The 15,965-nt window shown below is 51.3% G+C and overlaps 1 protein-coding gene across 1 annotated transcript in view; it reads right to left on the reverse strand.

Moving 5' to 3' along the window:
- Positions 1 to 15,965, reverse strand: part of LOC104067393 (RNA-binding protein 44) — a 41,411-nt gene that overhangs the window by 4,028 nt on the left and 21,418 nt on the right. The window contains exon 13 of the mRNA XM_054070562.1: positions 6,198 to 6,336. Coding sequence (XP_053926537.1) covers positions 6,198 to 6,336 — 139 coding nt within the window. The remainder of the gene's footprint in view (positions 1 to 6,197; positions 6,337 to 15,965) is intronic.

Genomic DNA, 15,965 nt, shown 5'->3' on the forward strand with positions numbered 1-15,965 from the left:
ATCCAGTTCCACTCCCTGCCATGGGCAGGGACACCTCCCACCTCCAATTCAAAGCCATTCCCCCTCATCCTATCGCTCCAGACCCTTGCAAAAAGCCCATCCCCAGATTTCCTAGGGATATATTTGGGCTGAAGGCGCCTGGCTCACCCGCAGCTGCAGCACTGCTCAGTATAGTGAGCCGTCTGACGCTGTGCAAAGCCCACCGTGCCAAACCATCCCTCAGCCACAGGGAGCTAAAACCACACAGGGAAAACATCTATAAGTCCTCGGCTCCTGCTCATGCGTTGGTGGGTGAGCAGCCAGCAGCCTGCCCCCTCCAGCAGCTCCGGCTCTGCCAGCAGTGCCTCCACTCCCCAAAATAGCTGCTCCAAGGGAGACCACAGCTAATCCCTCATCTCAGTCACCACGGCAATGAATCTGGACTTGGAATCAAAACAGCCGAGTTGATCTTCGAGATAATTAGTAATACTCAGCTGAGCTCCCGGTCAAAGCGGCACAGCCACCATCGTGAAGCAGAGGCCACAGTGCGGCACCAGTTCTAAATAATGAAGGTGGCGGCTGCTACCCCTGGGAAACAACAGTAAGGTGCCTATTCAGAACTGCTCTCAGCCAGGGATCCATGGGACAATGCCACCAGAGAGGCCACTTCCCAGCACATGAACCGGGAGATGGGCAGCCGAGCCAGCAGGGACCAGCACACATGGCTCCAGCAGGAGCATCTGAGGCCAGACCGGATCACTCCTCCTTTAGGGAGGAACAGAGGGAAGGAAACCGGACAACCTAAGGAAAACCACCTCTCAGAACATTCCTTCTCCTTTCCCAGGAGCCAGCATTCATGGCCAACTTCTGGAAATAATTATTCCATTAAAAAACACCTGGTATCCCATTCCCGCGGTGTGTAACAGCTCAGCCAAGTTCCCTTGGTACTTGATTTTGTAAATCAAAATCATCAGCTTTCCCCAAATCAGGACAGCTAAGAAAGCCAGAAGAGCTCAGCAGTGCTGGGCAAACCTTCTCAGAGAGTTGGTGCTTGTCCAGAGGGTTCAAGGCCAACCCGATCCAGAGAGTCCCCTCCGTTACCTCTGAACAAAGCGATACCAGTGCTGCAGAACCTCAGTTAATAATCTGAAGGTAAGAAGGGAGGATAAGCTGCAGCCTATAAACAGGACCAATAAACCCCAGTTACAAACTCTGCTGAGAGAATTCATTTCTCCAGATGTTCCCATCGTGTCACTCTCAATTGAGCAGTAAATGATGGGCCTGACAGGCATTTCGCTGCTAAACACCATATACAAGAGCTCCAGACCCAACGCTGCAGGTCCTGTCAGAGGTAAAACCTTCAAACATCTCTCCTTCTCATTTCAGACAGGTTTCTAGCATCCAAACTCAAAGAACCATAGAATCCTTTGGTTGGAAAAGACCTTTGAGATCATCAAGGCCAACCATTCTTGGCCACTACTAAACCCCATGTCCGAGCACCTCATTTGCCCAGCTTTAAACACCTCCAGGGATGGGGACTCCACCATCTTCCTGGGCAGTGGTTCCACTGCCTGATAGCCCTTTTGCGGAATGTTTCCTGATATCCAGTCTAACCGCTGGGGCAACTTGAGGCCATTTCCTCTCGTCCTGTCACTTCTTACTTGGGAGAAGAGACCAACACCCACCTCTCTTAAAACCTCCTTTCAGTCAGTTGTAGACCGTGATAAGGTCTCCCCTCAGCCTCCGTTTCTCCAGGCTAAACAACCCCAGGTCCCTCAGCTGCTCCTCATAAGGCTTGTGCTCTAAACCCTTCCCTAGTTCCCCTTCTCTGGACGTGCTCCAGCCCCTCAATCTCTTTCTTGGAGTGAGGGGCCCAAACTGAACACAGGATTCGAGGCGCAGCCTCACCAGTGCCGACTGCAGGGGCACAATCCCTGCCCTGCTCCTGCTGGCTACGCTGTGTCTGATCCAAGCCAAGATGCCATTGGCCTTCTTGGCCACCAGGGCCACTGCCAGCTCACTCATGTTCAGCCACTGTCAACCAGCACCTTCAGGTCCTTCTCTGCCAGGCAGCTTTCCAGCCACTCTTCCCCAAGCCTGGAGCGCTGCATGAGTTTGGTGGGAGATAATGGAGAGGAAACGGGCTCTAGGTAGGTGTTTGATTTCCATTTGTTCCTCTCACCCCTGCTGGAAGTGAAGCCCAGCCCCCTAAAGCCAGAGAGACAACCACCCACCTCACACCATTCCCCTGCTCCTCCTGCTGCCTCATCTAATGTCACTTTTTCTCCTAAAGGGGGATAGGGAGTTCCACACACACCCAGGAACAGCGGTGTTGAGGGAGGGGGCCATGCAAAACCCTCATCCCTGCAGAGCAGCTGATTTGCAGCGGTAGCTGAGCTATTTCTACCTGATTTTCTCAATGTCCTGAGGGTGCAGGAGGACCAGAGGAATGTCATCTATCCAATAACCCCAAGCCTTGTGTTCACACGGAGCAAACGGACTCACACAATCAAATTAAACACTGCGAGTTTATCAACATTTCCTCCAAGTGCCTCAAGGATAACAAGTTTAGTAGAAGCTATTTAGAAGAAAACAGGATGTCAGAGATAAAGAACAAGCTCTTTAATACACCTCTGCTTCCTGTGCAATGGCTTTGTTGAAGGTCTGGAGGAAGAGATGGATTTCATCTCATCAAGATTGCAGATAGCGCCAAACCAGGACCAAAAGCGAAGTCCTGCTGCAAGGACACACTCAGCCCCTGCATGGGGATAGCCTGGCTTGGGGACGGCTCTGTTGGGATGTCCCCAGGGTTGGGAGCTCACCAGGGAGATAATTATCCCCTTCTCCTACCACTCACTGCATCTGGACCACATTCCAATGCTGTCTCCAAACACAGTGACAGACAGGGACAGGTCCTGCGGAGACTCCCACAGTGGCCAGGGGCTGCAGCAACATTTTTGAGGACCAAAAGTTTCTCAGAGCTAAAAAAACCCCTCCTACAGTCTCTCCACTCTCTTTTCTTTCCCTCCATTTTATCACAATAAAAGGGAAGGAAAATCCAAGCTGTCCTTTTCAAAAGCTGCTGGAAGGTGTCCCTGCCCATGGCAGGGGGTTGGAATTGGATGATCTTTAAGGTCCCTTCCAAGCCAAACCATTCTATGATTTGTACGTTTACATGCACACATAAATATAGATTTTATCTTGGCACAGAAGAAAGGTGCATAGAGCAGAAAATCAACCAAAATCTTATAAAAACTCTCATTTTTGGCATATGGCAACAGCTGCTTGCCATTTCCAACTGACCTCGATCCCTTCCTTCTGTCGCAACAGCTCATTTTTGTCTGCCAATTTGTTTTCCTAGAGAAAGGCCATGGCACCACAACACTGTACAATGCAGAAAGCCAGCTCAGAGTACAGAATATGGTGTATTTTCTCTTTCAGCCTCTCACGCCAACACACGGACAACCTTGGTCTGGCTTTGCAACTTTAATCAAAACCATCTCGCCAAGAGAATCATCATCGAATCATAGAATGGGTTGGGTTGGAAGGGACCTTAAAGCCCATTCAGTTCCATCCCCCTGCCATGGGCAGGGACACCTCCCACTGGATCAGGGTGCTCAAAGCCCCATCCAACCTGGCCTTGAACACCTCCAGGGATGGGGCAGCCACAGCTTCTCTGGGAAACCTGGGCCAGGGCCTCACCACCCTCATCATGACGAATTTCTTCCTAGTGTCTAATCTAAATCTTCTCTCTTCCGATTTAAAGCCATTCCCTCTCATCCTATTGCTATCCAGGCCCTTGTAAAAAGTCACTCCCCACCTCTCCTGGAGCCTCTTTCAGTACCAGAAGCTGCTCTAAGGGCTCCCCAGAGCCTTCTCTTCTCCAGGCTGAACAACCCCAACTCTCAGCCTGGCCTCATAGCAGAGGTGCTCCAGCCCTCCGATCATCTTTGTGGCCTCCTCTGAATGCGTTCCAACAGTTCCATATCCTCATCATGTTGGGGATTTCAGAACTGGACACAGGGCTCCCCTCCCTTGCCCTGCTGGCCTTGCTGCTTTGGATGCAGCCTAGGATACAGCTAGCAACGATTTATGATTTATGAATGATTTATGCCACGGCAGTACTGTAAAATTCAGCTTTGCTGATTATAAATAGGGAAAAGCTGATCCAAAGAAAGCATCATTCAGGTGGTTTGCAATAAAAATTACTGCCAAAAAAGCCCAAACCAAACACATATAGTAGCTCATCCGCCAAATGCAACATCCATGCTCCTGCTGCATCCAGTAGGGTTCCCTTATCACACTCATTATTCCCCCAAGGATGCTGCCGAGTACTCCACCAGGAAAGCAGACCACATCTCTGCCTCTCCTAAATCATCCATCACCGCTAATTCCTTGACACTGATTACAAACAGGAGCCTTAGCAGAAGACAGCCGTGCTGGACTGTGCCAGCCTCTCCCTCTTGTTGCTAAGAGAAATCAACATGCAACTTTTAGAAGCAGCAGGCGAGCTAGCAGGTCTGGTGGGAATTTGTCACAAAGAGGACCTGAGAGCATCTCAGAGGGTTGTGGGGTTTTCAGGTTGAGTTAGGGCATTTTGGACTGTCTGGAGAACCCCAGTGCTGAGAAAGAAGAAAAATCTCACAGCAAATCCATTCAGGGATGCAAACCTGCTGCCTTACAAACACATGGACGCCCAGCATGCAGCAGATAGTGAGAACAGTGGTCTTCTCCTGCTGAAGCTCCACCACTGGGGCATGTGGTTTCTCCACACATACTGAGCAAGACCGCTATCCTAACTTCCAAACGCTGCTGAGGGCAGGGTCCCTGAAAGCCCATTTAATCACAGAATGGTTGAGGTTGGAAAGAACCTCTAGAGGTCCACCTCATCCTGTCTAATCCCCTGGTCAAGCAGGGCCACCTATAGCAGGCTGCCCAGTGCTGTGTCCAAACAGCTTTTGAATGTCTCAAAGGATGGAGTCTCCACAACCTCACTGGGCAACCCACGCCACTGCTTGGTCACCTTCACAGTGAAAAAGCATTTTCTCACGTTCAGAGGGACCCTCCTGCGCTTCAGTGAGCACCCATGGCACTGGTCCTGTCACTGGGCACTGCTGAGAAGAGCCTGGCTCCGTCCTCTTTGCACCACATATTTATAGAGATTGATAAAAGTCCCCCTGAGCCATCTCATCTCCAGGCTGAACAGCCCTAGCACTCTCAGCCATTCCTCTTAGGAGATGCGCCAGATGCTTCATCACCTTCACAGCCCTACGTGGAGTCTCTCCAGGATGTCCACAACTACTTTGCACCGGGGAGTCAGAACTGGACCCAGCACTCCAGGGGTGGCTACACCAGTGCTGAGTAGTGGGGAAGGATCACCTCCCTCAGCCTGCTGGAAATACTTCCTAATGAAGCTCCAAATACCACTCACCTTCTTTGGCACAAGGAGACATTTCTGCCTCATGTTGCAGTTGGTGCCCACCAGGACCCCCAGGGCCTTTTCTGCAGAGCTGCTTTCCAGGCACGTGGCCCCGAGGCACATCCTGGTGCCCAGGGTCCTTCTTCCCCAGGTGCAGGACTTTGCACTTCTCCTCATTAAATGGCATGAGGTTCCCATCAGCCCATTTCTCCACCCTGGTGAGATCCCTCTGTATGTCAGTACGACCTTCTGGTGTGTCCTCCACTCCTCCCAGTCTGGTGTCATCAATGAACTCACTGCAGGGATGCTCTGCCCTGCTGTCCAGATCATTAATGACAAGGTTAAGCAGGCCTAGACGCAGTTCTGAGCCCAGGGATGCACTGCTGGCTGCTGGCCTCCACAGATCACCACCCTCCGGGTCCAGCCATTCCGCCCAGTTTTCAAGCTCCCTCACTGCCTGCTCATCCAACCCACACTTCATCAGCTTCTCTGTGAGGATCTCATGGGACGCTGTCAAACACCTCACTGAAGGCCAAGTAGGTAATGTTCACCGCTCTCCCCTCCATTCCACCTTGTGGCCCCTCCACAAGCAACTGGGATGGGGAAGCCCCTTCAGCTGGACCCAGCAGGGACAGAGCCACCAGCACTTGCAAAGCAGAGTGAAATAGCACATTTGTTCCCTTCCCTAAAATAAAACCCACTGCTGACCTCCTTACACCTCCCCCCAAAAAAAAAAAGATGGGTGCAGGAAGTCCTGGGATGCCAGGAACAGAGAGGTGAGCAGAAGGACCTCACTTACCCCACAGTCTCGTCCCAGTCACACCAGAGCCGCTGCCCAATGCCCTCCATGCTGAGCTGGAACTGCTTCAGGCAGTAGTGCCGGATCATCCAGCCATAGTCCGCCTCCTGGCACGCCGTCGCTGCAATGAAGTGATGGGCTGGAAGACAGGCGAGGGGCGAGCAGGGTTAGGCTCCGCTCTGGGGGGTCATTGCCCAATGGCAGCTTCCCCCATGTGCTCCCCCCACGGCTTTTGTGGGGAGGGTATCTGCCAACACAAAGCTGGACATCAAAGCTACCCCACTCTCAATCAGCTGCTTCAAAATCTCCTGCTCGGGGTTTTACTCGCCTCTGCGCATCCCTGCAGCGTCACCCTCCATCACCCTTCCTGACAGTAGATAAATCAATTATTCAAAACATGCCAGGTGAGGCGTGAATAAGTAAGGACACAGATTTATTCTCTGCTGAGAATTCTCTGCATGCCTTTGGATTTTAAATTTCCATTTTTTTGGTTCACAAAAAGAGTGTGGGTGAGGGGGGAGATGCGAACAACACCAGGAATCCCAGACAGACCCCTGCTGAGGCTGCCTTCACACTTATCTGCACGCTTGGAAACAAATACCTGTCTCTGATGGAGCCCAGTGAAATTCATCTCTGCGTGCACGGCGCTGATTTAATTCACCTCTGGGTACCCGTCCCTGCCACACACAGTGCCTTCTGGGACCACAGGAGGAAGAGATGCTGCCTACTTCACTACAAGTTTGTGCACAATGAGTGCAATGTTGCTAACAAGTCGAAAGGGAAAAGAACAGCGATGCCACCAAGGGAAGAAGGAGCAGGATCGAAGCAAAAAACCCTTCAGAGGAATGATTTACTGAGCCTGGCTATAAATAATATCTTTCCATTGGTCCCAAAGTGCCAGCTAGTGCTGTTGCAGCTCCTGGAGTACACTGCAGGCAGGCATCGCATATCAGCTCTATTTTTCGCTACACGTGAATAACTCTGTGCAAAAGAGTGGGGCTTTATTTTTAAACAAAACAGATTTTAGCTACTTATGTAGCCGTCTGCATATGGAAAGCGTAGAGCATCACCAGCGGCTCCTGCCCGGCGTGTGCCCTCCTTGAGCAGTCCCTCTGCAGCCCCCAAATCCTCGGTACCAGCATCTTCTGGCAATGGATGGGAACTCCAGACCCGCTGAGGGTGACAAGCGACCCCCCCCAACCCTTGGCAGGGTTTCTGGATGGCTGCAGGGCTCCCACGCTACCTCCCACTGCAGCAGTCCAGCTCAAGATGAGGCAATGTGAGTTATCAAGGCAAGAGAAGGGAGTTAAGGAGCGTTAAACACTCATCATCGCAGTAATAAACCTGAGTTTATCACCATTTCAAGCTCTCCCCAGCTGATGCCACCCAGGGTTTGACCCTACAGCACCTGTGCAACAACTCCTGAGTCAGAAATAAGCCCTGCTCTGAAACAGGAAGGTTTGGGATACAGAAACAAAGTGCTGAGCGAGGAGGAGGGAAGGTGCAATAATTTTATGTGAGAGCTGACTGGAAATCTCAGTCCAGGCAGGCTGAAAGACAATTGATGGCCAGGAGGCTTTTCTTCCCTTCCCATCCCTTCAAACGTGGATGAATCAAGTGAAGAAGTGACATGGCTGAGTGAGTACCAGCATCCAAGGAAGGATCAGCTGGGTCATTCCTCGGTGAAGACTGTGCACTGACTGCAAAGGACAAACGCCCTGCAAACATTATGTCCATCATGTAGTCGGAGAAACAGCTTGCAGAGAAAATGCTGCCGGCAAACACATCAAGTGTGGACAGGAGACAGATGCACAAGGGAGAAGGGGGAGCAGGGCAGGTAAGCAGATTAAAAAGCAGCAGGACAAGGGGCTGAGGGAATCGTGGAGCAAAGGAGGAAATGGAGCCAGGCAGAAACGAGCAAGACACGCAAACTGCAGAGAGAAATTGAGGAAGCCCAAGCTGCTTTAAGAAATTCAAGAGTGATACAGCATGAGCAGAAAGAGAAGTAGAAGTTAACCAAGCATGGCCAGGCCGCCCTTTGCCTAGTTTCGCACCTCCCCACTCCCAGTTAGCACGGATGAGCCTAGAGATAAATCTTCCCTTGCACCATAAAAACAACCATGCTCAAAGGTTCTCTGATGCTCCTGCAGAACAGACGTGGAGGAAAACACCTTAACAGGCTGCTCCACCTTGGGTGGAGACAGGAGAAATATGAAATCCACCATGTGGAGGAAGCAGCCCAGAACCACAAATGGGCTGCAATGCCTGTTTGAGTAGCTGCAAGCCACGTATATCCAGCAAAATGAGCCCTACTTCTCAAAGAAACAAACACCCAGACCAAGTGAAACAAAAAACCTCAGGTGCTCTAAGCACTGCCAAACAAAGCAGCTCAAAAGAGCCAACTGCACAACTCATGTGCTTGGTCTTTGCTCCTGTCTCTTGTCTTAGCTCCTTTGGCAGCACGTTACCATCTTTCTTCCTCCTCCCCCAGCAGCTCTTTGCAACTTCTCCAGGAGCTCTGCCTTCCCCATGAGGACTTGTGGATGCCAACAGCCAAAGCTTGGCCTAGAAACCCCCAAGATGCCAAGCAGAGACCATGCTCCTGGAAGACTTCTCCCCCACTGCATCTCCTGTACCTACACGTGGGGTCTGCCTGCAAATCCTTTTCCTCGTGGGACTGGGGAAACCAGTGACCAAGACATTTCATGAAGACATCTGATTTTTTAGCATCATGAGGGGCTCTTTTGTTTTATACAACAGAGGCAAATAGCATCCAAGAAGAGCGAGACTCAAGAGAGCCTGTCGTGTAAACGCTGTAAGGATGGAGCTGGGCAAGGCGGGGCTGAAAAGCTCTTTTGTTTTCGGCTGGCTGGGAAGAATTTGTTTTAGCTTTAACCGCATATTTAAAGGCTAAAGCAAGAAGCTCCTGCCATATTTCTACATGGTCTCCACCTAAATCCATGGATATTTCCCTGCTGCTTCCCCGATTTCCACCAAACCCGCATCTATCAACACATCAAGACTGGGGTGGCTCAGGGTTTGTAACAACAGGGGGAAAAAGCAAGGAGGAATTTTTTAGCTCCTGGCTCTCATTCCAGAAAGTTTTCCTCCCCCCCTCAGCCCTGCTGATGCAGACGATCTAAGTCAGCTGCAGGGAGCTGTAAATAACTGCAGTCACGTCTCTGTGCTTAACAGCACCCATTTGTGAAGGCTATAAGGAGCTGCTAAATAAACGAACTCCAAACGCAAACTACACCCAGGCTGAACTGCCGCAAAGAGCTCCCCTCTCGCACGCTCCTGACTCTTCCCTCGGGAAAAATGACACTGGGAGCTGCAGGAACACACACAGTGACCACTGGGAACACCCCACTGGAGGCAGAGGGTACCTCCAAAGCCCTGCTTGGTATTCAGGTGCCACCTAGATATGAAGCAGGGGGTTATCTCCATCTTCCCCATCTCCATCCGTATGGGTGATATAGGTGAGCTGTCAAAAATTCATCCTTGCAGCACGTGGGCGCATAACTTCTCGGTGCAAAGACATCTGTGGCTGGAAGAAGCATTTATCTCAGCGTAAGGACCCACACGACCGGTGATGAATGCCCTTCCCTGCTGAGAGGAGCACTGATTGCCTCATAAAAGACATAAATTCAAGGACCCTTAATTTGCCACCTCACAGGGACCATTGGGAGAGTGGTGGTGAGCAAGCGATTGGAAGGAAGGCTTTTTAAGGCTTCCCAGATCCCGTTGATTGCCCTGGGATTGATGCCCTGGAGAGTTCCAGCAAACATCTACCAGGGCTCAGCTTCCTGAGGGTTAGCTGCAAAAAGGCAAGTCACTCGTGTAGTTTGGCAGAAAAACAGAGTTAGCCTCGAGTTGTTAGAAAAATCTTGGGAAAATAACTGGAGTTTCTTCTGTTGCACTTCACAGAATCATAGAATGGGTAAGGTTGAAAAAGACCTCTAAGATCATCCAGTCCAGCCATCAACACACCACTGTGCCTGCAAAATCCTGTCCTGGAGCACCACATCTACACATTTCTTGAACCCTTCCAGGGATGTAGACTCCACCACCGCTCTGGGCAGCCTCTGCCAGTGTTTCAGTAAAGAATTTTTTTTCTAAAATCCAGTCTAATCCTCCCCTGGTGCAACTTGAGGCCATTCCCTGTCATCCTATCACTTGTTACTTGTGAGAAGAGACCAGCACCCACCTCGCTACAACCTCCTTTCAGGTAGTTGTAAACAGTGATAAGGTCTCCCCTCAGCCTTCTCTTCTCCAATTTAAACAACCCCAACTCCCTCAGCCGCTCCTCACAACCCTTGTTCTCCGGCTCCTTCCCCAGCTCTGTTCCCCTTCTCTGGATGCACTCCAGCCCCTCAACGTCCTTCTTGGAGTGAGGAGCCCAAAGCTGAACACAGGATTTCAGGTGCGGCTTCACCAGCACCAAATATAGGGGCTCAAATGATGCTGAGAAGGAGATGGTCATTTGCAGCTAACCCCGAACCTGATATTGTCCCACTCCGATTGCCAGGACCTGCCACTCACCTTGGAGACAAAAATGATGTGTGGTGACCACAGTCCTCTGTCTCCACTGGAAGTACCACATGGCTCTGGGAGAGTGGGTTTTGAGTGGGAGGATTTTGCAGGCACAGCCCTGGAAAGCCTTGAAAAGCAATTTGTACGTGGGGAGCTAATTAGCCCCATGCTCCCTAATTTTGCTTTCCAGCCCTTCCCTTCATGTGTTCCCACATTTACGAACAGACCTGCCAAGCCATCCCTCACCACGCACCTTTCTTAGCACCTCCGTCTTGATTCAACAGAGCTGCCACGTCTGCTGCTAATTAGTAACTCAATATAATTAAGTTTTCATCTTTAACCTAGTGAGCATGTGGTACCCTCACATCAGGGCTTGGGCGCCCTTGGGAGCATCTCTGGGTCACATCCGAGTGAGTTCCCCAGCACTTTTGTGCTCTGCCTGGTTTGAAGCATGAAACCAAGGGAAGGATGAGACCCAGCCCAAACCTTCTCATCCAAAACACTCATGGGAGGGCAGGGAGAGGACACAGGGGCAGGAGGCAGAAGATGAGCATGAAAAAATCCCGGTTTGAAGCCAAAATATAGAAAATTTGGGGAGGGGGAACACTTCGTTGACTCAAAGCCAACAAACCAGCCCTGCTAGAGGCAGCAGATGGTTTCACAGGGGACAGAGCAAGCGCTTGCGGGACTAAAAATAAACTCACTTCTGGCAGCAGCACTAGCATGCAAAAGGGCTGGGCCGGGCCCACAAATTATCAACATGGGAACTGGTGGCGTGTCTGCAAACCCATCCCAGGGATCTCCCTGACCACCAGTCTGTGTCAACCCACCCCTTCTACTATGCTTGATCTGGGGACATTTCCAGGCTGCTGCTCCATACTTAGCTCTGGACCCCTGGTGGTGTTAGGAAGTCAGATGTCTTCTCCAAAAAGCAAGCAGAGCCCCAATAGAAGCTCAAGCCCTGGGCATCGACCTCCCCTGCAGCTCACCCATCCGAGAAGGAGCGTCCACACCAAGGTCTAAAGGACCCCATGGGGTCCAGCTCCGGAGAGGGCTTAAAAACCAAACGACTGCACAATGTAGCAGGAAGCCCAGGTCTTGTGCAAGAAACCTCATACCAAGAAAAAACAGAGAGAGGGGAAGTCACCCATGCTGGTTGGGGAGAAAAGGAAAGAAGAGCACAACTGTCCCTTCCAGCATCTGCAGCCCTGTAATCCCCAGGAAGGGTCCAACATCCTCTGCTTAAAAATACTCTTGTGTCTGGGCTGCTTCAGGCAGCTGCAGCTCAACGAAGGCTTGAAAGTTTGAAAACGCTACCTTGGTTTGCCAGGAAAATAATGAAGCTGGTGCTCAGCAAAAGGTGACCCTCTTCAGCGGGAGCTAGGGAGCAGGAAAACGCAGATGTTGGTGCTGGGAAACAACAGGGAAACTGGCACCACATTATTCTTTAATGTCTCAGAAAGCAGGGAGCCATCTGCCAACACCTCTGCTTGCTGACAGCCCATGATGCACCCCCGCAATGAAACGAAACCTCTGAGTCCTGTCGGGGGATGCTATTTCTGTCCTGGTTTTGCATGGGGAATGTATTTTTAAAGCCTCTCCTGGGATCCAGCAGTGGCTCCTGAGGCTGTCGCGGCTGTACAGTGGCTTGAGATCAGCAGGATTTATGGAGATATCCAAATCTCCTTCTCAAGCAGCCTGGCCAAGCCCCACCACCAGCACAGGCTCACCCCATCCCCAATCCCATCCCTTCCTGGGAAGGCTGAGCCCAGCTTCTCCCCAGGCAGCTCCTCCGGTCCCCTCCTCCCTTCCAAGCTTCGCAATATTTCATCTCCAGCAGCTTTCCCTCTCACTACCAGCCTGCTGCAGAGGAACATCTGTGGAGGCTTTCAGCATCACGGTGATTTCCAAGCCCAGATTAGAGGAGCATTGCATCACAGTTCTGGACACGTTTTCCTCCTGAACTCAACAAACACAGTGGGAGGAGAGCACAGGGCTCTCCAGGCAGGTGCACTGCGCCTGGGGAGGGCAGCACGAGGCACCTTCCTGCCCCAAGTATCAGCTTTTAACTCAAGACACTTCCCTCTCCTCAGCTGCAGGCAAGGACCATCACCTTGTTCTCTTTCGTAAAGCAGAAAAGCCTTATCTGCTATTTAACAGGCAGAAAAGGAGCCCACAGCCACCAACCTGCCAGGTCTGCAATGACCCTGCCACCACCTCCAACCAAAGAAAATTGGCCAAGGAAAACAGAAGATGCGTAGCACTCTCAGCATTTCAAAAGCACCAGGTTCCTTGCATCTTGTTTAGAGACCTCAAAAATAAGTGGAGATGTTCAAAGTCCTCACAAAGATGCTCCTATTTCCCAATCACCACATGGATGCAGGGGCTTGGCAGGTGCGGTGAGTCCATGGGAAAAGCCTGTCCCCCACACTGGCAATCCACAAGCACACAGTCAGAGTCAAGCTCAGGGACATCAGGACATGGAGGGACTCACTGGCATCAAAGCAGATGCCCACCACCTCCTGCAATGCGAGAAGGGCATTTCTCACGCCAGCAGCATTAATTCATAGAGTTGCTCTGCCCCAAACCCGCTCTCTACTGCTTCTGGATCATTCACATGTCCAAAACTAGGTACCCTTTGCCTCCTCTGCCTCCTGCATGCTTGTTAAGGGGATTTTCCTTCCCATCTTAGCCATTAGGGATGTAAATTAAGAGGGAATTCTTGAGATTCAGGGGTGTTTCAATTGCTGAAAGGGAGTGGGGATTTTTCAACAAGGCACTGAATCACTGCACAGCAAGGACGGCAGAGGGAGAGCAGAACATCTGCCCATCTCCCAGAACATGGGAAGGCTGATCCCAGGATGCCCTGGACACATTGTCACTGCTTGTTTAGGAGAAGGGAAGGGATGAGAAGCATTGCCTGCTCCCTGTCTCCCTTCCACCCTGGGGGGCTGCAGATGGAGCAGCAGAAGGAAACTACCCAGCTCTTACTTGAACAGAGTAGTCTATAAGCACAGACAGAGCTCTCCAGCAAGGTCGGCAGATGGAGGGCTCACCCCATGTTTAACCTGTCCAGCAGTTTCACTGCTGTGAAGCCACAAAAGCTTTCAAAGGACTCAGCAAACTTGGATGGGAGAGAAGTCACTCAAGCTGGGGTGAAAAAGAAGTCTCGCTGCAGGGAAAAACTGTTAAACGAAAAGAGATAGGGCTAGAAAAGCTCAGTTTTAGGAAATAAGATACTCCCCTGAAAAACACACATTTGGTTGTGGCTTTGCTCATGCTGCTTTAGGGAGAGAAAGTAAGTCCCTGCACCGCCAGGTTGGGGCCAGTTCCCTGTTACAGTCCCAAAGATGATCTGAGGGCTGCAGCACCTCCCACACGAGGACAGGCTGAGAGTTGGGGCTGTTCAGCCTGGAGAAGGCTCCAGGGAGACGTTGGAGTAGCTTCCAGTACTGAAAAGGGCTCCAGGAAAGCTGGAGAGGGGCTCTTGATCAGGGAGTGCAGGGACAGGATGAGGGGGATGGTTTTTAAGCTGAAAGAGGAGAGTGAGATGAGACCTTGGGAAGAAATATTTTCCTGTGAGGGTGCTGCAGCACCGACACAGGTTGCCAGGGGAAGTCACGGCTGCCCCATCCCTGGAGGTGTCCAAGGCCAGGTTGGATGGGGCTTTGAGCAACCTGATCCAGTGGGAGGTGTCCCTGCCCATGGCAGAGGATGGAACTGGATGGGCTTTGAGGTCCCTTCCAACCCAAACCATTGCATGTTGCTATACCCTGACCATATGGAAAGGCTGAGCAGCAGATGCCCTCTCCAAAGAAACCAAAGGCTTCCACTCTACAGAAACAAAGTATAACATACGATGGGTCTGGAGAGCACACTGTGGTTCTGCCACTGCTGTCCCACCACTGATTCCAGAAAAGTCTTCCTAGAAGTCCCATTTCTGAGGGTACATGGCCTGGATGAACATGAGAGCAGAGCCAGCATAAGGGCTGTGCCTTGCAAAATCCAGGCTGGATGATGAAATGCTTCTGGGGATAAACATCACCGGGCACTGAAGACTTATTTAAGGTAAAATGCAGTAACAGGAGAAGGTCAAACGGAAACAAGGGAATCGCGACTAAGCATTGGCTCCAGCTCAGCTGCACACCAGCAGCCAGACACAGCTCTTGGCATGAACATGAGCCTGCTGACCACAACAGCCTCGTACCAGCACTCTGCATTTCTCAGTCCACTCATCATACCTGCACACAGGGCACACAGCAACAAAAGCGCTACCCTTTCCACCCAGGATTACATCCCTACCTATTTTTTTTTCAGCTCTGAAGCAACACCAGGCACCACATCTTTACCAAAGCAGGCTGAAACCAAGTGCTGCAACTGCTTTCCTCCTAGCTGTGGCAAGAAGCAAGCGGAGCAGCTCCGATCCCCATCACTGGAACTGGTATCTGGTCCCCCAGCTCCATCCCAGCTCTGCAGTCCCAGAAGGAGCAGGACTGCTGTGAGACCAGCCATCAGCTCTGTAGCCAGATGCCTCATTAGGGCCGTGTGGGCTAACAAAGCGGCCGGTACATGGGTTGGAAGTTTCTTCGCCCTCATCTCTCTTCCCAGTGTGACACCTTATCATAGAACATACAACAGTTTGGGTTGGAAGGGACTTTAAAGCTCATCCAGTTCTACCCCCCTGCCATGGGCAGGGACACCTCCCACTGGATCAGGCTGCTCAAAGCCCCATCCAACCTGGCCTAGAACACCTCCAGCGATGGAGAAGCAACCACTGCTCTGGGCAACCTGGGCCAGGGCCTCATCACCCTCACTGTGAAGAATTTCCTCCTCATATCTAGTCTAAATCTTCCCCCTTCCAATTCAAAGTCATCTGATCACTCCACACCCTTGTAAAAAGCCCCTCCCCAGCTTTTGTGGAGCCCCTTTCAGTACTGTCCCTTTCAGGACTTCCCTTTCAGGACTTCCTGGAGCCTTCTCTTCTCCAGGCTGAACAATCCCAACTCTCTCAGCCTGTCTTCATAGCAGACGTGCTCCAGCCCTCGGATCTTCTTCTGGCCTGACAGGGAACTCTGAACACTGAAAATACCATCAAATCTGCTGCTCCAGTGGCTTAATAAGGCACTTGCTTAAAAAAACAACAATAAGGAAGCCCCCAAGCCAGGCAGCTGGTTCTGACTTCAACTGTAACAAGTAATTCACCTGTGCAGTTTATCTTGTGCTCTCTTGTAATGC

The sequence above is a fragment of the Cuculus canorus genome, chromosome 6 (genome assembly GCF_017976375.1).
Source record: "Cuculus canorus isolate bCucCan1 chromosome 6, bCucCan1.pri, whole genome shotgun sequence".
In the NCBI taxonomy this organism is placed as follows: domain Eukaryota; kingdom Metazoa; phylum Chordata; class Aves; order Cuculiformes; family Cuculidae; genus Cuculus; species Cuculus canorus.